General features: G+C 40.9%; 2 protein-coding genes across 7 annotated transcripts in view; one reads left to right on the forward strand and one right to left on the reverse strand.

Annotated features, from left to right (window-relative positions):
* LOC144894060 (uncharacterized) overlaps positions 1 to 25,204 on the forward strand; it is a 93,747-nt gene that overhangs the window by 57,080 nt on the left and 11,463 nt on the right. For all 5 annotated transcript variants that reach the window (XM_078785813.1, XM_078785812.1, XM_078785810.1 and 2 more), the window contains one exon: positions 10,109 to 10,198. In XM_078785813.1, the coding sequence (XP_078641939.1) occupies positions 10,109 to 10,198 (90 nt within the window). The remainder of the gene's footprint in view (positions 1 to 10,108; positions 10,199 to 25,204) is intronic.
* Positions 1 to 25,204, reverse strand: part of LOC137434063 (myosin-7) — a 52,918-nt gene that overhangs the window by 16,854 nt on the left and 10,860 nt on the right. The window contains exons 2-22 of one of the 2 annotated variants that reach the window (XM_068126705.2): positions 22,623 to 22,677; positions 22,308 to 22,526; positions 21,738 to 21,881; positions 20,875 to 21,031; positions 20,636 to 20,663; positions 19,849 to 19,957; positions 19,613 to 19,705; positions 17,071 to 17,134; positions 16,680 to 16,778; positions 15,482 to 15,585; positions 5,458 to 5,596; positions 5,214 to 5,332; positions 4,398 to 4,547; positions 4,087 to 4,257; positions 3,694 to 3,997; positions 2,640 to 2,710; positions 2,382 to 2,469; positions 2,127 to 2,244; positions 1,852 to 1,975; positions 728 to 864; positions 385 to 640 (exon numbers count right to left, since the gene is read on the reverse strand). In XM_068126705.2, coding sequence (XP_067982806.2) covers positions 385 to 640; positions 728 to 864; positions 1,852 to 1,975; positions 2,127 to 2,244; positions 2,382 to 2,469; positions 2,640 to 2,710; positions 3,694 to 3,997; positions 4,087 to 4,257; positions 4,398 to 4,547; positions 5,214 to 5,332; positions 5,458 to 5,596; positions 15,482 to 15,585; positions 16,680 to 16,778; positions 17,071 to 17,134; positions 19,613 to 19,705; positions 19,849 to 19,957; positions 20,636 to 20,663; positions 20,875 to 21,031; positions 21,738 to 21,881; positions 22,308 to 22,502 — 2,670 coding nt within the window. In that variant the 5' untranslated portion in view covers positions 22,503 to 22,526; positions 22,623 to 22,677. The remainder of the gene's footprint in view (positions 1 to 384; positions 641 to 727; positions 865 to 1,851; positions 1,976 to 2,126; positions 2,245 to 2,381; positions 2,470 to 2,639; positions 2,711 to 3,693; positions 3,998 to 4,086; positions 4,258 to 4,397; positions 4,548 to 5,213; positions 5,333 to 5,457; positions 5,597 to 15,481; positions 15,586 to 16,679; positions 16,779 to 17,070; positions 17,135 to 19,612; positions 19,706 to 19,848; positions 19,958 to 20,635; positions 20,664 to 20,874; positions 21,032 to 21,737; positions 21,882 to 22,307; positions 22,527 to 22,622; positions 22,678 to 25,204) is intronic. The other variant, XM_068126706.2, reaches the window with a different exon arrangement.

Here is a 25,204-nt window from a genome sequence, read left to right on the forward strand (position 1 = left end):
CATGGAGAAGCTGAATGACAGAAGGCAGCAGGTGCAAAGACTGATACAGGAACACAGAGACAAAGACACCGCACATGAGTGGATGAATATGGCAAAAATGAAAGGTGCAGAGGTGTGGGAAGGAAAGATGTCAGTGAGAATACAAGAATCCAGGAGTAGGTATGGGAGAAAGCATAAAGTGACAATGAACATCACTCGTGAAAGAATGGAGGGAGGGGCACAAGAAAAAAGACACAGGAAGTCAGTTGCATTTTCGAGAGAATAGTGCGATAATACTATAAAGGTGAGGTTCTTGGGCTCATGCAAGTATCTCATGTCAATAACTTTTTGAATGCCCTTATATAGTTGCAAAGAAGAATTTCAGCACTGTATATGTTTACTCACAGACTGCACTTGAAGAAGAAGATCATTTTTCTCCTGCACAACACTGATCATCTTCTCTTCCAACTCTTTGCGACGAGCTTCAGATTTTTCCAAAGCTTCCTTGGTCTTGGCAAATTCTTCCTTCATGTTAGCCATCTCCTTTTCAGATTCAGCTGACTTAAGAAGAGGTTTGATCTTGAAGTAAAGCTTCATCCATGACCAGTTCTTCACACCCATGAATGATCTGACGTTGTACTGGATGATGATGATGGACTCCCTGTGCAAATTAGATTGTCCAGTCTTTATCTATAGCATGCATTTTATAATCATGTCAGTCATCTGGAAATGGGTTTTACAAAGATACCTTCTCTCCCACATCTTCTTGAACTCCTTCCTCATGACGAAGCCCCGGCTCAAGGCTTGAATTTTTGTTAGCAGTCTTGACAACTGATCATCTCGCATCTCTTCAAGAGTACCCAGCAAGCCAGCTCGGAAGAACACCTAATGATGAATAAAATGAAGTGCAGGTTAAATCTGTCTATCAAAATCATCAAAACGTTCCAACAAAACGCATTGAAATGGACAATCCCCATCGGTTGGCATCCATTGGGAGGAGGAAATTCCTCCTGACCAAATGCCCATTGAGTGCGCTGAGAAAAGCGGCGCCATTGACGTCACTGGTACCCATGGTATCCCAAGAGGTGACGTCAGCGACGGCACTTCCCCCAAGCCCAGTGGCTGTGTTAAGTGGTTGTCTTGTCAATATGTCAGTGTTAGTCAGGTTCACTATGTTTTTTTTCTTTCAAAATTTTTGGAGATGAGCAAAACTATACATTTTTGGAATATTCAGAGCATGAGGAATCCAAAAATTAATGTTGGCAATTGCATAGACACCTTTGCGAAAATGACACTCAGGACAGTGATGAAGATTTGTAAAAGCATATTCCTGAACGGTATAGACCTAGTAGATCCTGTGTATAGGACTTATAGTTCAATCTAATACTAACAAGGCTGCTTTCTTTTTTATAAACCCATACCTATAACTTCAAAGGACTTGTAATATCATGTATTATGTAATACAGTTATATCACAAATATAAAGACAATGGTTTTCAATCACCTTTGTTGCTTTTCTATAATGCTGAGCACTATTTTGAGGCCTTTATTGGATTCCTTGACCCAGAAAACATAGGATTAGCATATTTAATTAAGTCTCTAGGTTGACTAGAAGCCGAGATCGCGCAAAATATGTATTTTATGGCGGCCATTTTCAAAATCCAAAATGGCGGCCATGCAGGTGTCTGTGCAAATGCCAACATTGATTTACGGATTCTCCATGCAAAGTTGAAATTGATAGTTGATCATTGATCAAAGTTGATCAAAGTTGTTCATTGGCAAGTTGATAAGACTGTGCTGTTTAAGCATTAAATGAGTCGTGATTATGAGCAATTCAAAGGTTGATAACATAAGTAAATTGCTACACTTTTACCTTAGTGTGTCCAAAGCGGTATTGAGTTTGATCGAGATCAATTGAAGCCATGAGTTTCTCACAGGCTTTCTTGCTGTCGATAAACTGTCCCTCGGGAATAGCACTTGGATTCAAAACACGGTATCTGAAATAAGTAGCAGCAAATTGTGAATGCAGTGTTCATGAAAAGTAGCAATTTCATTTTCTACATTTATACGAATCAGCATTTTATAAACAATTCTCATCATTAACTTTTTTTCCTCCCATTCAAAAAGTTATGGCGATTTTATACCCACCGTTGCTTGAAGTCGGCATAGACAATCCTGTTGGGGAAGCCCTTCCTGCAGATACGGATACCTTCCAACACACCGTTACAGCGTAGCTGGTGCATCACAAGGGCATTGTCCATGTCCCCTGTAGCAAGATATTCACACAAACTAAAAGCGTCGCCTTTAATTTCTTCTCACTAATTTCATCCTGTAATCATCTTTCTCCAGAATCAAATATGAAGGTGGGGGATTTTCTTCATGTCGAGAAAATGTCTGTCATACCTGGGGTTTTCGTTTCATTGGGGATGATGCAACGGACGAAATGAGGGTGAGTTGTCTTTAGATTGGCCATCAGCTTATTCAGATTTTCCTGGAAGGAAACGGTCATCACAAAACTTGTCTGTACAAAAAAAGAACATTCTCTAAGAAGGAAGTAATTTTATTCCTCCAAAAGTTATGCTGGGAAATGCCAATCTCTTACAATCGGAGACGTCTTCTTTTGACAATACTTTAATATTATTTAAGACTCGGGGCTTTTACCCTATGCAGAGCCGACACGGTCTGGAAAGAAGAGCCCTTCTTCTTCTTCTTGCCAACACTACCACCAGTATCTGTGCAAAAAGGCAAAAGTCGCTGATGTTGAGGGGGTAAGGGAAAACATTTGTTTATATATATACTGTGTTCATATATATACTGTGTACTGTGTTCAAAAAGTATCCGACCTTTATTTTTCGTGCGTAAAAAAGAAGAAGCTAGGGATTAGCTAGGCTAGGGAAGGATTAGGATTAGCTAGGGAAGCTAGGGAAAATCAAATTTTGTGTTTTTTGGCCTCGGGGATGTTGGATGCTTCCATTGTGATGACTGCAACTTGGTTTCTGGGTCGTACCCATAAACCCAGGACTCATCGCCAGTGATCACTGTGTTGAGGAAGCTGGGATCGCTGTTCACAGTCTCCAGCATGTCCTGTGCGATCTCCAAACGGAGTTGCTTCTGCTCAATCGTTAGCAGCTTTGGTACGAACTTCGCTGAGATTCTCCTGAAGCCCAAATCCTCCTTCATAATGGAATGAACGGTGTTGAATCTTGCGGATCGTTTCCACTTGGGAATCGCCAAGCTTTACACAAAATTTGATGCAGTAGCGTTGTTCAAGTTTTTCCGTCATTTTGTCAAAAACGAAAATCCGACGGCGCTCACTTACATGTCCTCACTCATCGGCGGTCTGCCGTCGAATGACAGCTTCTGCAGGTGGGAAAAAATTCACGCGTGCGTATTAGGATCGCCTACATACGTGCACCAATCAACGCCTCCCTAGCTTCTTTTTTTTTACGCACGAAAAATAAAGGTCGCATACTTTTTGAACACACTACGTATATATATATATATATATATATATATATATAAATATATATATATATATATATATATATATTGTTGCGTTATTGTTGCGGTATATATATATTGTTGCGGAATTATATAACATAACATCATCATCATCATCATCATCATCATCATCGGAGATCCGCAACAATATATATATATATATTTTTTAATTTAAATTATTCAATATTCGGAATATTTTATTAACCACTTGCACCTCCTCCAGCATAAGTGGCATAGATAGCAGCGAACATCTTCATTGATGACTTCTGGTACAGCTGGACCACCGAATCGTTCAGTGGATCCTTGTTCTTGTCAAGCCAGCCCGAAATGTTGTAATCCACACAGCCAGCATAGTGCTGCAGCCGGAAGTGTGCTTCATGCTTGCCCTTGGTTGGCTTTGGCTTCTGGAAGTGTGAAGTTTTCCCCAAATGCTGATCGTACAGTTTGGCTTTGAAGGTGATGTCGTTGGCCTTGGGGAACATGCACTCCTCTTCCAAGATGGACATGATGCCTAGAGGCTGGAGGAAACAACAAATTATGATTCATAGATAATTTTTTGTCATATTCTCCATCATCAGAATTCATGGATACAAGGACTACTACTGACCTTCTCGATGAGATCAATGCAGGCCTGGAGGTCCATGCCAAAGTCGATGAACACCCAATCTATGCCTTCCCTCTTGTACTCTTCTTGTTCTAGCACGAACATATGGTGGTTGAAGAACTGCTGAAGCTTCTCATTGGTGAAGTTGATACATAGCTGCTCGAAGGTGTTGAACTGAAACAGCACAGACAATGAAAGGTATATCATTAAAATGTACATTTTTAATATTAACTTTTATCATCCCACATATCATTAATTAACTAAATACATCAAAGACGATTGTACCATATATGTATCATTGATTAACTCCGTACATCAAAGATTTCGAACCCGGCGATGTCCAGTACACCGATGAAATGCTGCCTTGGCAGTTTTGTGTCCAGGATGTTGTTGATCCTGATTACCATCCATAAGAACATCTTCTCATACGCCGACTTGCCTAGAGCACCAACACTGTTGTGTACCTGGAAAAAACAACACAAATTTTCCTTCTTTTGCAACAGGCAGTGTACTATAATAATTCGTTTAATATCCTGTTATCTTGAGTTGTGATCGTGGATTGTCACTGGAAATTGTCACAAAATATTGATTTACGTCCATTCTGACATCTTTAACGTTTTTGAATTTCCTGCGATTCCAAAGTGCAAAGTCTTCATGCATGATCACCTCCATCATCTCCTCCATTCACCCTTGCATTTTTCTTTAGTTTGGCACGTTGGCCTTATTGGTTCAAATATCCCCATCCCCATGCACACACTAAACATTAAATTCCCAGTTATATTTCACAAATATGAGCAATACAATTTTCATATTCGGCCAAAGATTTGCTGATCACCTTTCGCACTATCTAGCGAACGCATGTTTAACCGGATTAAATTCTTCCTGTAATTCCCTCTGCTGGTTGCATCACCATGTAATTGCAGTGATACATCGTGCGCTAGCTGCTCGGGCTTTTGGGTGCTCAAGCTTTGCACAAATCAGTCTGCCATTGCACAGTAACTCATAATATCAAGAACCTCACGTTTGATATATCTTGTAATTTTTTATGCTTTGTATGACAAACATGAATCGGTATTGTAAAGAGGAAATGGGCACGTATGACGTAAAAGTGGTACTTAGCACATGCACACCTGCTGCACCGTTTGACCCTTGGTGACATACTCATTTCCGACTTTGACCCTTGGGAAGCAAAGTGATTTGACCAAGTCCGCTGAATTGAGGCCCAGCAGGAAGGAAGCTTTATCGGCATCTTCAAAGAAATGCAAACATGACTATCATGTACCAATTATATTCTGTATTTTTGTCAAAATTATTGTGCACGTGATGTGTATAATGCACAAGTAATTAGAGTACAATAATTGTGCAAAATGTTACCTTCGGTCCCATCTGCTTCGGCCTGTTCTTCACGTGGTCTTTGCTTGAACTTCATGTTTCCATAGTGCATGACAGACCCTGTTACTTTATAAATGGCATTCTTCTCTTCTGGTGTAAAACCCAGAATGTCTATGGCTTCCTGCATGTCACCAAAACAGAAGGTTTACTTTTACAATTGACAAGGAATATCAAACTACTCCACATAGGATTAAGGAAAAGAGTAGACAGAATTGTAATATTGAGCAATCTTTTTCACATTTGGCAGCAATTGCAGGCAAACTACCAGTTACAAAATGAGAGGTTTTAACAAGGCAGGGTGACCATTTTTATTATTGAACAATATAAAGAGGCCATCTATATTTTCTATATTCATCATCATCATCATATTCATCATCATCATCATCATCATCATCTATATTCATCATCATCATCTATATTCATCATCATCATTCATCATCTATATTTTAAAGAGGCCATCTCCATCTATTAAGGAGTATCCAGTTATATGTGGCAGCTTGGGTAAAGAGATATACAAAGAAAATACTTTAAGATATTGAACAACAACCTATGACGTCAGAGGAAGTTGGTGCCTAAAATAGCGACTGAAGAAGACTAATAGATTGCCGGATCTGTAAAATCTCGAGCGTCAAACTTATCATTTTCTAACATTTACTGTGTTTCCGCTTTGAGAGCTGCTTCAGATCACCCATTTTGAAATCTATAAAGCTAACCGTGTTCTTGCTTTGAGAGTTGAGACCATTATGCGAAGTTGTTGTTGTTTTTGTATGCAGCCTGCGGCTGCTGGTTGCATCATTTCTCTGGAAGCGCATTTGGGCCGCAGATGCAGTGCCCCAATTACCAGTGAGCTGGTACTCAATTTGCCCACTTCGGAAGGATGACAGGCTGAGTCAACCCCCTTGGTGTTAATTTAGCGATCGACCGGGATTCGAACCTTCATTCCATGCTCCAATAACTTTATCGCTCGATACGAGCCACAGTCCAGAGGGTCACCTTTCCCCTTGTATAGAGTTCCCTTGTATAGAGTCCCCATGTACTCAGTTCCCAATCCACTGGAATGCGGCCATCTTTCACCACCAGATTACAGATCTCTGTCATTCTCTTCACACCCCAACTTCCTGCTGCCTTCAACATATCTCCCACAATTCCGTCGGCCCTCCCGCTTTTCTACTCTTCATTGCTTTTATCGCTTCCTCAACTTCCTTCTCAGTTATCTTCTCTGCCGGTCCTAAAACCGGGGTACTCTCCATGTTGCCATCCCATTCATTCTCTGTATTCAACAGCATTTCCATATATCTCTTCGATCTTCCTTTAATTCCATCTGGGTCCACAACGATTTGTCCCACTTCATCCTTCAAGCAGCTCACCCCCATCACATCACACCTCTCTTTCGCTATCTGCTTTGCAATCCTGAATACCGCTCTCTGACCCTCTTCCGAATCCAAGCGTTCTCCGAACATTTTCCTCCATGCCTCCTGCGCCTTTGCTACCTCTTTCTTTGCAGCCTTATTGGCTGCCTTATAACTTTCATGCTCTGCTTTGTCTGCCCCCGTACCCTTCACCTTCTGCCACTCCTTGAACTTCTTCCTCTTCTCGTGAATCCGTCAAAAATTCAGCGATCGACCGGGATTCGAACCCAGGACCCTTGGATCCCAAGCCGGCACCCTAACCGCCAACACCAGGCTATTATGCGAAGTAATCATGCATGTTGGATGGAAGACCCAAGAGGAGCCTCAAACCCAAGTGAAGCGACCTCTTTTTGTAGCATTGATTTTGAACACTTCACCCTTCACACACACTGAGATCCGTGCTGGGAAGGTGGACTTATGTAATCACATTGATAAGCTAGAAACCAACATCAATGATTCTATTGAATTTCAAAGTAAATGCACTGATACACTCAAGTCCAACGTGAAAGAAACGAATGGGTTTACAACACGGATGGCGAAGACTGAGAAAATAATGACTGATTTACTTAATAAACTTGACCGCTATTCTCGTTGTCATAACCTTTGGTTTATTGGTCTCCCCCAGCCGAAAGGTGAAGATTGCTTGACTTTGGTGAATAATCTATTTACGGATAAATTAAATATGACAGATGTTAAGCTGGAAGGTAGCTACTCACCATGCTTAACCTAAAATGGATGCCAAGCCGCAACACCTGTGCTACCAGGACCTCTAAGGCAACACTTCCAAAGCTCAACTGATACCAGGAAAAAAAAAACGATTCTTTAATAACCAATCCTACTGTGTCGATCTGACCAAAATCGACCTCCATGAGAAAAGGAAGTGTTCCTCTCAGGTATCCACAGCCTATAAGGAGGGAAGGAAGTATCGATTCATTACTGGTAGATGGACGGTCTCTGGTGGCACATCAGCTCTCTTCTATATTATCAAGATTAACTTACTCACTTCAATTCATCTCCTGTTGCTTCATCTTTGTTCTTCTTGCTGCATTGCATTCTTATTAGGGTGGTCCAAAAATGCAAAAAAATCACTTTTTTATCTGGATTTTGATGCTCTATTGGATTATTGTTAGAAATGGTCTAAATCATTCACCCAAAAAATATTTTGCATCTGAGTCATCTATAAACTCATACACACTCAACATATAAATTTGTCATTTTGGTCAATTTTAATGACTTACAAAGACTTTAGAAATATTTTTTTCCTAAATAATGTCATTGATGGTACATACCCCTGTGAAGTCCTCATGGTCGAAACATGAGTCAGACATGTATGAACATGTTTCAAACATGTTTCAAGCATTGTCAAACATGTTTCGACCATGATGATTTCACACTCACAGGTGCAAGCGCATGCAAAAAGTCATGAACCACAAAATAGCTTAGTACAATAGTGCATGTACTTTTTCCACCTAGGTTGCTATTGGATTGTTCTCATTTAGCCAAATTTGGTGAAAAACGCTATATTTCAATTGAAGTGTGTATGAGTTTCTAGATGGAATTGAGCGAAAATATTTGGTGGGTGAATGTTTTAGACCATTTCTAACAATAATCCAGTAGAGCATCAAAATCGGAGAGATCGATGTTTTTTGGACCACCCTAATTCTTATTCAATTGTCTTGATGATCTATTACACGTAACTTTTACTGTACTTACTTCACCACTTTGTGGCGAGTAATTTACATATTTCTTTAAACTTCTGAGAAGTTGTTTGTTTTGTATAATCCTATTCTATCTATTAATTAATTTTTGGGTGTATTATTTTGTTATGCATCATTTCCATTTCTATTAATTTTCTGGGGTTTATATTCTGCTCCTATTTTGCTTGGATTCAGTGGCAGCTCGGTTATTCCATACATCATCTTGTTCCATTGTTTTTTTTAATTTGTAGAGACTTGTTTTTAATAGTCTATTTCAATTGTTCTAACATTCTATTTGATCAACAGTTTGGCTTTCCTTTTAACGGTGTAGTACTGGTGAACAGGTGATTTTTTTTTTTTTTTTTTTTTTTTAGCTGAACAGTTTCCTTAGTCTTATAAACAAGAATCATGCTATTAGAGGTCATAGAAGTACCCCTAATTATTGTTATCTTTACACGCAATTTACAAGCAATATAATATTGTGCATGAAATTTTGTTATAACTTTAATTTGCATCATTCTTTTGGGCTGAAATTTGGACAGGATGTTCAGAATATCACTTCCTTTAAAATGATGAAGGCTTTTGTTTATAGGAGTAGCCATTGTGGATTTATTGAAGGACAACCAAGTTTTATCTGGTAATTGGCATAATTAGCTAATTAGTGAACATTTGACATAATTTCACAAAATCCTCTCATCAGTTAGTAGAGTAACACATGTATCATACATGTACCAAGTTTTGTGTGAAAAGAATGATAGGTGACATGGAAGATAGAAGTAGAAATGCGTTCTTTGTTTTTCCTTGTTTTTTATTGACGGTCTAATTTATGCAAATTATATGCATGTAATATGACAAAGAAGCGTTGAAACTGGTCTGAGTTAAAGCCAAGATTATATCTTTCAAGAAAAACTGAAAATTAGATATTAACTTGACTTTGTTTTTGTGTAAAGGCCTCTCAAAGGTACGTATGTAGTTTTCTCAATTTTTCACCAGTACTACACCCTTAAGCACTCTACATAAATGGCTCTTGTTAATTGAACAGATTTACTTTCCAATTCCCTCTCTGACAAATTGTGTGCAGCTGGTGTTTTCATTGACTTGTCTAAGGCCTTTGATACGATTTAACATAATATTCTTCTCTCCAACCCTGATTCCTATGGCGTGTGAGGTTGTACTCTTAAATGGTTTAAAGATGATCTCACTAACAGACAACAATTCAGTGTTAAAAGCTCTAATTCTTCATGGAGTGCTATTAGCCATGGAGTTTCCCAAGGATCTATACTTGGCCCTCTTATTTTCTTATTACATGGCAATGACCTACATACTTGCTCTCCCTTATTATCTTTTTTTCTCTTTGCTAATGATACTACTCTCATCTATTCCAATCCTAGTTGCATCTCTTTGATCAATACGTGACTTTCCAAATGACGTATGAATGCTCTACGAGTCGTTTTTCACATGTGCTGTGTGTGTTTACAGTGACTCGGTTCTGCTTGACCGGCACTTTTAACCTGCTATTTTTTGCAGTACTTGTTGCAAGATATCAACTTTTTGGGCGAGTTGATCAGAAAGTTCTCCAACTCTTTCGTTGTGCAGACGCACACCCCTTTCTCACAGGTACGTTTCTAAGTATTTTTAGCCTCTGTAAAAGCTTCGTCAGCTGTTACATGTTACAATCTTCCCCTGGCACATGTGATACACATTCAGCCTGCCCCGATGAACTTCGTTACTACGGGTTTCTGCGCATGCAGGCCGAGCAAACTTGAGCGGATTACGTCGTTTCGAAAGTTGCGTATCTTATTATAATAGAGCAAACGTATATGGTTATGTCGTTATGTTTACATACGACGAAAACGTCTTCTTCTTCTTCAAATAATTTAACCCCTCTTAATTAACCCACATAATTGCGTTAAGACTGCTGAGACCCCTCAGACCTTTGAGGACCCTCTAATTCCCCCAAGACCCTTCAGACCACCAAGACCCTGAAGACACAAAACACCCTGAAGACCCCAAAAACACCGAAGACGCGACCCAAAACACCTCAAAGACCCAAAACACCCCAAAGACCCAAAACACCCCAAAGACCCAAAACACCCCGAAGCCCCAAAACACCCCGAAGACCCAAAACACCCCGAAGACCCAAAACACCCCGAAGACCCAAAACACCCCGAAAACCCAAAACACCCCGAAGACCTAAAACACCCCGAAGACCCAAAACACCCCGAAGACCCAAAATACCCTGAAGACCCAAAAACACTCCAAAGACCCAAATACCCTTAAAGGACCAGAGGTTCCAAAATACACTGAAGACCCAAATGGCGCCAGAGATCCAGAAGACCTAAAAGCCCCCGGAGACCCAAAAATACCCAAAGACCCTTAAAGACCCAGAGGAACCAAAAGACCCTTAAGACCCAAAAACTCCTGAAGACCCAAAAGACACCAAAGACCCAAAACACCTTGAAGCCACCAAAGACCCTGAAAGACCCTTAAATACCCCCGAATAACCAAAATACCCCAAAGACTCTTAAAGACCCAGAGGACACAAAAGCCCCTGAAGACACCGAATACCCAAAAGACCCCAAAGACTCAAAACATCCCAAAGACTCTAATGGTTAAACTGCCCAAATCAAGACTCTCTGCTCACCTTCACTCCTTCATTCCTCTTATCTCCCGCCTCTGGAACAAACTCCCTCACTCTCTTCAATCCCACTCCTCCCTCCAGGTCTTTAAAACAGCTGTTCACCACCATCTCTTATCTTCCCCCATCCAAAACCTTGATCTTTTCTACCCCCGCTAATTTCACCCCAGATTCACTTTTTTGAAATACCAACTTCCTTCCTGGAAGTCCTTGCAGTGTCCTTGTGTTTTATACTTCTCCCACCCATCCCCCCCTTCCCACGACTCCTCCCCCCACGCCCTCCCACAGATCTCCCGATGTCCCTGCTCTCAAATGTTGTGTTTGTGTGCTTCCCCTTCTCTCCCCATCTTGTCCACCTCTACCCTTATTATATGTTTTGTGTGTCTGTTTGATTTTTTTTTTTGTGTGATAAATGTCAGCTCTTTCACGAGCCTCGATCCTGTATACAAAAAAAAAAAAAAAAATACCCGTAAGGCCAAGAGGATCCAAAACACCCTGAAAACCCAAATGGCCCTGAAGACCCAAAACACCATGAAGGCACAAAAGACCCAAAAGACACCGAAATGGTCAAAGATGCCTATCCCTCTGAAACGACGTGTGGTGAGGCGTGCGAAGCGCACCGAGTCACGCTAGTACTCCCAATAGTGAGTTCATCAAAAAGTTTCATCCCAGTTTAAATTGATCAAACTCTCTTTAAATCCCAATAAAACCAAGTGTATGGTTTCAGTAAATGTTTCTTTTGTAACTGTTTATGTAACTGTTTATTAACGCACAGGTTGTAAACCTGGTGCGTTATAGCGTTTGCCTGGGAATTTCGGGCGCTCAAAAGTGAAGCTAGTTTCTGTCACCCATTTCTGTCGCTCATTTCTGTCGCTCATTTCTGTCGCTCAGATGTGTAAACATGACGTCATCAAATCTATATTTATAGGATAGGTTATAGGAGATATATATGTTATAGGATAGGAATATAGGACCCAAATGACCCAGAGGACCCAAATGACCCAGAGGACCCAAATGACCCAGAGGACCCAAATGACCCAGAGGACCCAAATGACCCAGAGGACCCAAATGACCCAGAGGACCCAAATGACCCAGAGGACCCAGAGGACCCAGAGGACCCAAATGACCCAGAGGACCCAGAGGACCCAGAGGACCCAGAGGACCCAAATGACCCAGAGGACCCAGAGGACCCAAATGACCCAGAGGACCCAAATGACCCAGAGGACCCAAATGACCCAGAGGACCCAAATGACCCAGAGGACCCAAATGACCCAGAGGACCCAAATGACCCAGAGGACCCAAATGACCCAAATGACCCAGAGGACCCAAATGACCCAGAGGACCCAAATGACCCAGAGGACCCAAATGACCCAGAGGACCCAAATGACCCAGAGGACCCAAATGACCCAGAGGACCCAAATGACCCAAATGACCCAGAGGACCCAAATGACCCAGAGGACCCAGAGGACCCAAATGACCCAGAGGACCCAAATGACCCAGAGGACCCAAATGACCCAGAGGACCCAAATGACCCAGAGGACCCAAATGACCCAGAGGACCCAAATGACCCAGAGGACCCAAATGACCCAGAGGACCCAGAGGACCCAGAGGACCCAAATGACCCAGAGGACCCAAATGACCCAGAGGACCCAGAGGACCCAAATGACCCAGAGGACCCAGAGGACCCAAATGACCCAGAGGACCCAAATGACCCAGAGGACCCAGAGGACCCAAATGACCCAGAGGACCCAAATGACCCAGAGGACCCAGAGGACCCAGAGGACCCAGAGGACCCAGAGGACCCAAATGACCCAGAGGACCCAAATGACCCAGAGGACCCAAATGACCCAGAGGACCCAAATGACCCAGAGGACCCAAATGACCCAGAGGACCCAAATGACCCAAATGACCCAAATGACCCAGATGACCCAAATGACCCAGAGGACCCAAATGACCCAGAGGACCCAAATGACCCAGAGGACCCAAATGACCCAGAGGACCCAAATGACCCAGAGGACCCAAATGACCCAGAGGACCCAGAGGACCCAGAGGACCCAAATGACCCAAATGACCCAGAGGACCCAAATGACCCAGAGGACCCAAATGACCCAGAGGACCCAAATGACCCAGAGGACCCAAATGACCCAAATGACCCAGAGGACCCAAATGACCCAGAGGACCCAAATGACCCAGAGGACCCAAATGACCCAGAGGACCCAAATGACCCAGAGGACCCAAATGACCCAGAGGACCCAAATTCTATGTATGTTTCTATGATGATGTATGTTTTGGTGAAAGTACATAATGTGAATACTAGTAGCAATTTTACAAAAACCATGGCATAATTTAAAATCTTGACCCGAGATGATAATTATGCTACATCATAATTTCCATGTGCCAACCTGGGCGGAATCCAAGTGGATTCACTTGTTAATGTAACTGTTTCTTCAGTAAATCCACTTAACCTCCATCTGATACTATTTCTTCTATTTATATTGACAATGCACCTATTACCAATGTTCATTCTATGATTTTTTTAGGTGTTATCTTGGATGACAAACTTAGCTGGACGAATCACATTTCATCGATTGCTAAGATAATTTCTCTAAATACAAGCATACTGTCAAAACTTTGTACTTTCCTTCCTCCTTGTGCTCTATTCTCCCTCGATAATACTTTAATTCCCCCTTACCTGAATTATTGTACTATTGTCTGGGCACACTGAAGTAACAATCAACTTAATTTGCTCTCTGTTTTTCAAAAGCGAGCTACAAGGATCTTCAGCCTTTCTCATCCACGGGACAACATTGCACCTCTTTTCACTAACACATTGACACTCTTTGACATTAATAAAGTACAGACAGGGATATTCATTACAAGTATATAAATAAACTTCTTGCACAAGTCTTTGCATATTATTTTACAGCCGTCTATTATATCCGCACTCATTTCACTAGATCACTAGACAACTTATTTCTACCTTTTACTCACATCATACTCTATTAATACACAATGTTCCTATGGGCCATGTCTCTGGAATAGTATTGATGGAGCAGTGAAGACACAGTCGCCTGGGGTCGCTTTAAGGCTTCTTATAAACGAACTCTGATCTCCTATTATTTCGAATAGTTTTTTCTCTTACATATTGATTTGTTGTTTATTCTTGCAAGTCTTAGCAAGGTTATTACCCTCGCCAGAGGAGAGGGTATTGCATTTGAGTCCATTTGTCTGTTTGTATATTTGTCCACAGAATAAATATGATTTTCTCTGCAACCGTTGGTCCGATTGACAGGAAATTTTCACCATCGGTGCAACTCCACCTGTATAAATTTTTAATGACAATTATGATGTCATAGGTCACGTGGTAGGGTGCTATTTTGGAGAAAAAAAAAAAAAAAAAACTTTGCACCTCTATATCTTCAAAAGCGCTGCATAGAAAAAAATTGAGACATGGCTCATTGTAAAGACTATCCATTGGGAATAATACAGTATATGTTAATGATTATGTCATATGTGCCTCCATTATGACGTCATAATTCGACACGTACAAAACTTCATCTGATCAAGATGAAATTTGTTGAGCGTCACCTAGGGATAAATTGGGTGGAGCAAAAAAAAAAATGATGACGTCATCAGTCATGTGGTTCGGCCGCCATATTTGTTTTAACACAAAAGCCTTATAAAACACGTCCTTGCAAGGGTCTGCAATCTCCGATTGCTCTTTTTTGTTATTGTTATTCACAGTCTTCCTGTCCATGTTTTCCTATATTTTACCATTCGTTAGTTTTTGTCTATTTCATCATTTGTCATTTATATTGTCAGTGTATATAGGCATTTCAATCCAAGCCCTGACTTCTGAATATGCCTCCATATTTGTTTCTGTATATTCGATTGTTCCCTTCCGAGGTCCTCAAGTTCCAGAAGTATTATTTGCGTATGTCTTTCTTATATTTATTCTCTCACATTGGAAATTATGGAACTATCTATGTGTTGAATTTGATTTTTAAAAGGTAGTGGAGGAAGGTGGCAGAGAAAGAAAGGGAGGGTGTATATGAGTGCAGGAGGTAGGATGTGGGAGAGAAAAGAGAGGAGTTAAGGAGGAGATGGAAGTAAGAGTAAGGGAGCGGAATAAATATCTATTTGTGTGTTTGTGTGTGTGTGTTTGTGTATTCTGTTGTGTATCCATAGTATCTCAGTGACCCCTATAATATATGATCATGTTGAAATAGTTTTTAAACAACAGAAAAAAACCCATGACTTGCATCTGTGGCCATGAGCTCGTCCGCATCATCTATGGAAGTCACGCTGATCTCCCCCTGGCTGATGAATGGGTAGTCATAGGGGTTTGTTGTGATAAGCAGCATTTCTAAAAAAAAAAAGAAGAATAGACATAGAGAACAAGAAAAAAAATTGGTGAGGAACACAGGCTGTAATTGAGCAAAATTATGTACAAAGAGATATTGTGTGCATCAGTAATTTCACATATTTTTGAATCCAGAAGTTGTGGCTCATTGAAAAGTAAAAGTGTGGACAACCTCAATTTTAACTTACTCTTGTTTTTGAGATTCTCATTATAATGATGTGAGAATATTATAACCACATTTATATTTATGTATTTATCAATCATTGGTTTTTACAATACATTTTCTAGTTTTAATTTAAACTTTTGGTCTGATGTTGAATAGTGGGGTAAGCACAAACATAGAGGAGTGAAGATGAAATTTTCCCTCTTATGATGACCCAAGTTACAATAACGATCGTAAATCTATGCTGAGTCATCATCTTTATCTATCAGGCTCATATCAGGCTCATATAGATAGATCAGTCTATCTGGCTTTGCATGCTGCCAACAGGGAATATTTTAACCAATGGATTTTTTTTTGTAGAATGTATTGTTTCGCTAAACATATGAAAGGCCCACACGGTTTATCACACTTTGCAACCAGTAAGTATTTTTCATGATATTTTTATATCCAGAAATTATTTTGATTAATGTTTGAAAACCATAGCACCAATGGATAAAACATCAAACATCGCACTGTACAAAATGACATTTCATTGTATAAAGTGACATTCTGTATTGTACCTAAGAGCTGACAAGATGGCCTAGAGGTATGCAAACTCGTCTCTAAGCTGTCTAGCCTGGGTTTGAATCTTGGCCCAAATGTCATCAGGCAGGGCAATACATCAATGTTTGTGACGTCCCTCGGATAGACGTTAAACTGGGCATCCCATCTACCGGCATTAGTTGGTAGACATTAAAGATCTAATGGTGTCCTCCGTGAAGAGTTGGCAAGCTATCACCAGTACTCTGAACAAATTACAAATTCCTGCTCTAACTATTGCTGGAAGGCAATTGCAAACCACAATGTATAACCCTTGCCAAGAAACTGTTTTTGCAGCAGGAACGCTTTGTAAAAGAGTATGGTACATCATGCAGAATCAGAAGTAGGACTGTACCTAGCAGCTCAGGCCTCTTCTGAGAAAGAATCTGGTAGAAAATGTGGTAGTTTCTTTCTGCAGGTAACTGGAAGGTTACTCGAGACTTCTCCAGCAGATCTAGAGGTTGACAACGGTTTCAAAATAACTTGTTTATATATCGTAAGTGAGAAGACAACAACAACAACAGGCATTTAAGGCTATTTTCCCTGCTGGAGCGGGGGTTAGCCAAACATGTAAGTGTTTGGCTAATGTAAAACGTGTAAGTGTTTTAATCTAAGTGAGAAGCTATAAATGAAAAATAAAGCCAAGTTTTCATTGATGAAAATATAACTTTTAAGTGTTCAAACAATTGTTGGAGGCCCCTGCAATTTAAATATCAGGGTATTGTAAGTGCAAATATTGTACTTACAAGTTTCAATATCAGCTGATGCCAATTTACCAGTCGCCGCAAAGTGAATTCTGATGAATTTTCCCTGAGAAGAGTGAATAAATACAAATTATTGTTGTTGACATACTTTATCCAATTATCTGAATCTGTAAGATCATTTTTTAATCTGATAGTTTTACTTCATACAATAGAACTCCAACAGGGTGATGCAAAAGTGGCCCACTTACCTTTGAGCTTTATAGTCTGGGTTGGATTCCCAACCCGAGTATAAACAGTCCGATTGGTCCTTTGCTGGTGAGATGTTACATCACAATGTATTGCCGCTCTTTCGATGGACATTAAGCTGGGGAGCCATCTTCTAGCATTAGTTGGTTGATGTTAAAGATACCACGGTGTTCTTTGACCAAGTAGGCAAGTTATTGCCCACAAAAAGGCTAACCTGCCAGCTTCCGTCCAATGCCAGACCTTGCGAGCTATTTCATGAAAGGCTTGGGCCAGGCTTACAGGTTCTATGATCTGCCGACCCCAAAATCATGTTATGTTTGACACCTGACAGATAGGAGGAAGGTACTGCCATCACAAATGGAACAAATCTCAAGGCAGGCAGGCCCAAGATGATGAATTTTACTCGGGTGACAAAGGTAGTAAGCAATGCCATCTAGCGTATAAATCAGATGTAAACTGGGAGATGTAACGTATGGGACCTGGTATAGTAGACTCGACGGATTTCTGAGAAATGTGAATTTAGGTGCATTATTGAGTAAAAGTTGGGAACCTCACTTTTTAACATAATTATGGTATGCTGAATTTGATTAACCCGGTTCCCAAGCCGAATTTTGAGTTTTTGACCTTCTAATTAGCATAAACAAAATGGCCGTCAAATTGCCATTTTTGGACAATTTCTTTGAACAAGCATTTATATATCATGTATATACATGCAGCTCTTTTACTTTAACTTCACAACTTTTACCCCAAAATGCACCTAGAAGCTTATACATGGCCTTTTTCATAAATCCGTGTAGTCTATGTTATGGTTGGCGACATATTGAAAGAGACATTCAAACTGATATTTAAATTGGACACTATAAAATGGGAAATGGTTTTAATAAGATAATGTTTCATACAACCATTTATTCTAAAATTAAGTATACATGGCCATGAAGCTCAAACATTCAGGAATGTCACACATGTTGTTTTGCCAAACTACATCAAATTCATACAAGAGGTCTGATCATCACTCTGTTGCTGACAGGCACACGTTGATGTGCACCTCAACTCTGAATAGCGACATTTGCAGCGTCGAGTCTTGCATTGCTTCTGGCATGCACAACAAATCATCTCGAGGCAACTTTCTGGGATTCGACTCAGTGACATCAGAATAAGCTCTAGTCCCGAATGACCACATTTCCATCCCATTTCCACAGGTGCAGGAAGGTCAGGTATGGCACAATGAGCATTTCACCATACCATGGCTTGATAATGTGTACTCGCATCAAATGGAAATGAAGAGCATCACTTGTCGGTGGCATTGCTTCTGGTTTACCAGTCTTGGAGAACAACATATGTCGTGCTGAATCAACAGAGGTTGTTCTGTGCACATTATATATTCTGCAGACGAACGCTTCAGCAGATTCGCTTGTCTCCTCTGTGAGTTCACCAATGCCCAAGTTCTTCAGCAGTTTATTCAAAACTCAAAAAAACCCTTAAAATTCGTCTTGGGAACCGGGTTAATCGAATTCAGCATACCCTAATTATGTTAAAAAGTGAGGTTCCCAACTTTTACCCAAAAATGCACCAAGAAGCTTATACATGGCCTTTTCCCATAACTCAGTCTAGTCTATGGCCTAAGGAGGTGATCTGTAATATACACCAGAACTCAAGAGCAATACAAGTGGTGTGAGCATGGTGTGAGCAATACATACACAACATAGTGGTGTGAGCTTATAACTCAGTATTTAATCGTCTTCTGCATGTATAAGCGGTCTACGTAAAAATTAACATAGAACAAAAATCCGTTTATTGCTGCATTAATAACACTATCAGAGTACCCGCTCTATGGGTGATCTTGTTCCAAGCATGCAACAGTTCTACCAACGGTAACAGTTCAACAGACACATACCTTTATATGGGCGGTGTATAGACAATTGATAGCTGCCTCAATTGCTCACAAAATAAACAAATAACCCGGGTTATCTGTATGAAGTAAAAACATGCCTACTGCTTATAATTCAAAGCATCTCTCTGGGCTGGAAAACGTGGTATAGGAACACAGTACTGTAAAGGGCGGGGTCTTGTAATACCGTCTCCCACCTCGAGGTGGCACAACACGATACACATTTACATAGAGAATTTGTGTCCCTTCCTCCACTAGGACCACCAGCAAAGGAAAAAAAAACACCCCTATACACTAATTGGGGTCATGCTGATCCTCTATATAGCAAGTCTGGCTGTAATCGGCCCAAAACTGTAGGAGTAGTGCCACAAACATAAAAACACACAAATAAATAAACAAACACCGGTCCGTGAATTATAGCAAGGATTAAAAGATGCATGTGGCACTTACAAAACGTGACGAGTTGTCGTTTCTCATGGTCTTGGCATTACCAAAGGCCTCCATCAGTGGGTTAGCCTGGACGATTTGATCCTCCAGTGTTCCCTGAAATATCCCAAAAATAAAAAACGAGACTATGATCAGCATTTTGAGATGTGAATAAGCACAGTTATGGAAAATATTAATTGATTAATTGGCACAAGTTTGAGTAGAGCAACTTCAACTGTATTCATGTTCAGATTGCTTACCTTCATCTTTGTTTCCTTCTTCTTCATTGAATCACCAACGGCTGCAATTGATGCAAAGTACTGGATGACTCTCTTCGTGTTCACAGTCTTTCCAGCACCAGATTCTCCGCTGTTGGTACAGGAAGTGCAGATATTACATCGATAAAATATGGTGGAAAATTTAGCCGCACCACTTTTCTTTCCCCTTTCTACACACCATGCACGTACCAGACTGAACTACCACCCTCTCCCTCCTGCTCACCTCTAAAATACACACCCCTCCACACCACTCTCACCCAAACCCTTCCCTGTATGGTCCACATTTTGATACCACACTGCTAAAGTATTATCTTCAATATCAAATTGTCTTCAAGTATTATCCTCAATATACTACGTATATGTACAGTCCATTCAGAAAGTATTCAGACCCCTTCACTTTTTTCACATTTTGTTATGTTGCAGCCTCATGCTGAAATCGTTTAAATTTATTTTTTCCCTCATCAATCTACACTCAATACCCCATAATGACAAAGAGAAAACAGGATTTTAGAAAGTTTTGCAAATTTATTAAAAAGAAGAAACTGAAATATCACATTGACATAAGTATTCAGACCCTTTGCTATGATCTTTAATTTAAAACACACATGTGTATGCAGTGGATATATGATATATGGATTGTGTTTTTAACATTGCGACTCAAATTACTATCCTCAATAACACACACCCATACCACTGAAGTCAGCTTTGCTTTGAGGCTAACATCGCTGCTATTTCCAAGGAATATTTCCCAATCTGTTTAAATACTCACGTGATCAGGATGGACTGGTTTTCCCGGTCTGCAGGAGAGAATCTGCAGTTAGTCTTTGTTCTTCCAAAAACTCTATAGTATATGTATGACACCTCACATCGATCCATACCACTGCAGAGCTAAGAATGCCGATATGGGGCATTAAAAGTGTTTTTACAAGACTGTATAGGACTCGGAAAAACGAAACGATTGGTAAGCAATGTTAACTTTGGTGATTAAATCCACAAGAAACCACGCACCAGTCAACATGAACTGATAGGCATTGTCAGAGATGGAGAAGATGTGTGGAGGAGCTTCTTGACGTTTCTTTCCACGGTATGCTGTAACTACTTCTGTGTTGTACACGGGGAGCCACTTGTACGGGTTTATGGTCACACAGAACAACCCCGAGTAGGTCTGCAGCAAATGCATGGAAAAACAAAGAGCCATTATATCCTTACTTGCTACTTCCAAATAATGCACAATGATTTTTACTTTCTCATTGAATAACATACACTACATGACCAAAAGTTTGTGGACACCCGAACATCAAACATCTCATTCAAAAATAATGCCCATTAATATGGAGTTGCCCCACCCCCCCTCCCCCCCCCCCCCCACGGTGCTTTCCACCAAACTCCCCCCTCTCCTCCCAAACTCCCCCCTCACTCCTCCCCTTCAAATCTCCCCACCCTCCTTTTTTCTCTAATTCTCCCCTCTCACCCCTCCTCCTCAAAGCGTCCTCCCCGCTTCTTCTCGCTTCCAACTCTCACCTCCATCTCCCCCAATGAGTTGGAGAAGTTGACAAGTTATACTTATTGCCGTTCTAAGTGTTATACTTAAAATAAATAGTTCCTTTCGTATGACTTGTGTTTCAATGCAGGAGAGTCCCAAGCTCTTCTTTTATTCCTCCACAGGATTGGGTGCCTGAATTGTGAACACAATATTGTTTTCTCCCACACCCACCTCTGATCCTTTCTTCTTTTAGATTCGTAAAAATTTGAGAGCTATTGTAAATACTTTTTTTCAGTTTGCTCCACATGTTGTTATCAGGATAAATTTGCCTAAGAATTGAAATATTAATACCTAAGCTAGAAACTTATCCCTAGAAACCAAAACTCACGTAAATCATCCATGCTGAGTAACGCTCTTTGAGGTTGTACAGCACAGATGCCTCGTTCAGATGAGTCAGCATGGCCATGTCTTCGATTTTATCGAATTTTGGAGGATTTTGTAGATAGATCTCATCGTCCTTCATAATCATAGTCTGCAGGAGATATGATGACCCGAGTTTATGTCACAATCAATTCAGTGGTTATTATCTACACAAACAAGTTGCCCGTGCCTGCAACAGATTGTAAACGGGGTAGGGAAGGAGATGGCAAAAATGCAAATGGCATCTTCTGTCATCGACCCGGGAAGCTGGGAGCAACAATTCACATGTATTGCCATGCCTGATGCAATTTAAATGCTCTGATGGCAGAAACTGTTTGTTCAATATATGTAGCTTTTTGATGCCTCGGGTCTGTAATAAAAAATTGTATTGGTGTCAAAGCCAGTGACCAATTGCAAGTTAATAGTAGGATACATTAATTTAGAGGCACAAGTATTAAACCGCAGCTAAACATCATTCACAACATATTGATGATTTATTATTTATTTCTGTTGTACCATATTGGAACCAAATTCTCACCTTACCACCGGGTAAATCAACAGTGATCTTTCCTCCCTCCTTGCTCTTTATTTTCCCTTTCGCAAAGACCACTTTGGCATCATTCGCAAACACATCCGTCTTGGGGTCAAAAGGGCGGTTTTGGTCTTCCAAACGTTGTTTTTCGGACTTACGTAGGTAGGGACCCGCCACGCCAAATTCCGATGGATCATCCATTGCAATGGGAGGTCAACCTGACAGCTGGGGAAATGCAATGATCAAGCATCAATTGTTATTGAATTGTTTTTTTCTTGTCCTGTCAGTTTTACTAACTGAATAAATACCTAACTGACTCACCTTTCCTTGATATTTGTAAAAAAAAAACTGTTTTCCTCGAGAAGAATCAAACAACCTGCAAATCAAAATTTCATTCAAATTGAAGTAAGAATCATGAAAATCCTAAATTTTTAACAATATACAACTCGAGCTTAAGGTGATATGTGATGATATCATTTTCCTAAATGAAGAAGATGATTAAATCTAATCCTGGACTTAACAAAGTTTATAGCCGAGTTTGGAGTGAAATGGTAAAACCATCTATACAAAGATATCAATACATCAATACAAAGATATTCAAACACAAAAATCAAATAGCTACACATAAATAATTGTTTCAAATCTTGACTTCCGCTTCCCGTTTAGCCGGTGAGGTAACATTTTTTCGAAGCTGTCGACGCTCTCCACGCTATCAAAGTGAAGTAATTGTTCCCGTTTGTATTTTTGTCAAAACTGTATTGGTTCCCGAGTTATCAAACAGAGCGACCACTATATTCGTCATGGGTGTGTGTCTGTCTGCCTGTCTGTGTGTCTGTCTGTCTGTGTGTCTGTGTGTCCACCATAATTACCTGATGATATCATTCGATCTTGATGAAACTTGGGTGGGAGGTTGATATCATGATCTAGTTGTGTCCTGCCTAGAGGGGGCATATTGCGCCCATTGTGGGCGGAGCGACGCCCGAAAAAGATGTCTTTTTAGGTGGTAATCGAGTACAAGCTACATCTTCTCCGAGGGAGTTGGTGGAATCTGACAGGGGTTTCGGTATTTGGTTAGGCCAATGTCATGTGTCTAGCTCCACAGAGCTCGATTTTTCATTTTTTACCTCAAGGTCACGAAATTTAGAAAAGTCGATTCGCTTCCTGATAGAGTGAAATGTCGTACATGATCTTATATTATCACATACATCATGAAATAAAAGTTTTCCAACAAATTTCAGAATCTTCGACGTTTGACCTTTGAAGGTCACAAAGGTCAAAGTTTGAAAGATGTCGGAATTGAACCAAATTTTCGGTATTGTGTAGCTAACTAACCACATAACTGATTATACATTATTTTCTATCTCATTTCAAGGTCAGTAACCTTCGTTTTGACATTTCCGGGCCTGACCTGTCCGGGCCTGTTTCGATTATAGTCCGTCCTTTGTCATTGAATACCGCTCGCTCGTGAACCATCGTCATCTCCTGACTTGTTTTATTTTATGGTGTGTGTACCTACTGGTGTCCCTAGGAAGATTATCGGTGTAAATCATTCATACCTGTATAAAATCGTCGGTGATTTCGTGCCGCGTTTTTTGAGGCCTGGTACTTTATCCTACCTTCAGGCTTTGTTTTCTCTCAGGGGTCGATTGTGGTCCATTTACTTTCGTTCTCTCAGGTTTTTCCAGTCTTTTTACCCCATACTTCCTTGTTTAAAATCTTAACTCAAAAAAAAAAATCCTTCTTTGTTCTTGTTCGTTCGTTCGTTCTTCGACCACGTGTTTCACCCCCATTTCCCCAGATAGTTTTCACAGTTTAGTTTTAAAATGTTTAAACTTTCCCCTGAAGTGCTGTATTTTGTCGTATATTATAACACATTTTTCTTCTTCTTCTTCTTTAAAGGTTGCTTTCGACTTGCTCACCAAATCTCTTCATTTCAAAAAAAAAATTCCATCTCTTACACTTCCTCCTTCCTACATTCCCTAAACTCACCTGAATTCCACCCCTCTTCCAACGTTTGCAAACGGATCTCTGGCTCGAAAATCACAAGAAACCCATTTTGCAATAAATGTTCGTTTCCCATTAATCACACAACACTTTCTAAAATCCAAATTCACCCCTCCCCTCCTAATCTTCCCCATCACCCATCCCTTTCAAATCTCCCCCCTTGCCCCTTCCCTCCTAAACTCCCCCTCCCCCTCCCGTCCTAAACTCCCCCTCCCCTCCTAAACGTCCCCCTCCCCTCTTAATCTCCCCCATCCCTTTCAAATCCTCCCCCTTGCCCCTTCCCTCCTAAACTCCCCCCTCACCATTCCCCTCATAAACCCCCCCCTCCCCTCCCAAACTCCCCTCTCAATCTCCCCCATCACCCATCCCTTTCAAATCTCCCCCCTTTCCCCTTCCCTCCCAAACACCGCTCTTTCCCCTCCCCTCCTAATCTCCCCCATTACCCATCCCCTTGAAATCTCCCCCCCTTCCCTCCTAAACTCCTCCTCGCCCCTCCCCTCCTAAACTCCCCCTCCCCTCTCCCCTCCCAAACTCCCCCCTCACTCCTACCCTTCAAATCTCCCCACCCTCCTTTTTTCTCCAATTCTCCCCTCTCACCCCTCCTCCTCAAAGCGTCCTCCCCGCTTCCTCTCGCTTCCAACTCTCACCTCCATCTCCCCGAACCTTCTTCCTTGCTCTGCCCCCCCCACGCCCCTCAAACAACACCTCACTGTGCCTCACCCACCACCATCAAACCTTTTGTCCGCCTCATCCTTCCCTTTCTCCGAGCTATTCTGAAATCTCTGACACACTATCAACAGCTCTCCCTACCTCTTCCTCCTCTTCCACATCTTACCAAACAAGTGGAACATGTCTTTCAATCCTGACAAATCTCACACTCTTACGATGTCTCTCCGAAA

The sequence above is a fragment of the Myxine glutinosa genome, chromosome 10 (assembly GCF_964187855.1).
Source record: "Myxine glutinosa chromosome 10, kmMyxGlut1.1, whole genome shotgun sequence".
Taxonomy (NCBI): Eukaryota; Metazoa; Chordata; class Myxini; order Myxiniformes; family Myxinidae; genus Myxine; species Myxine glutinosa.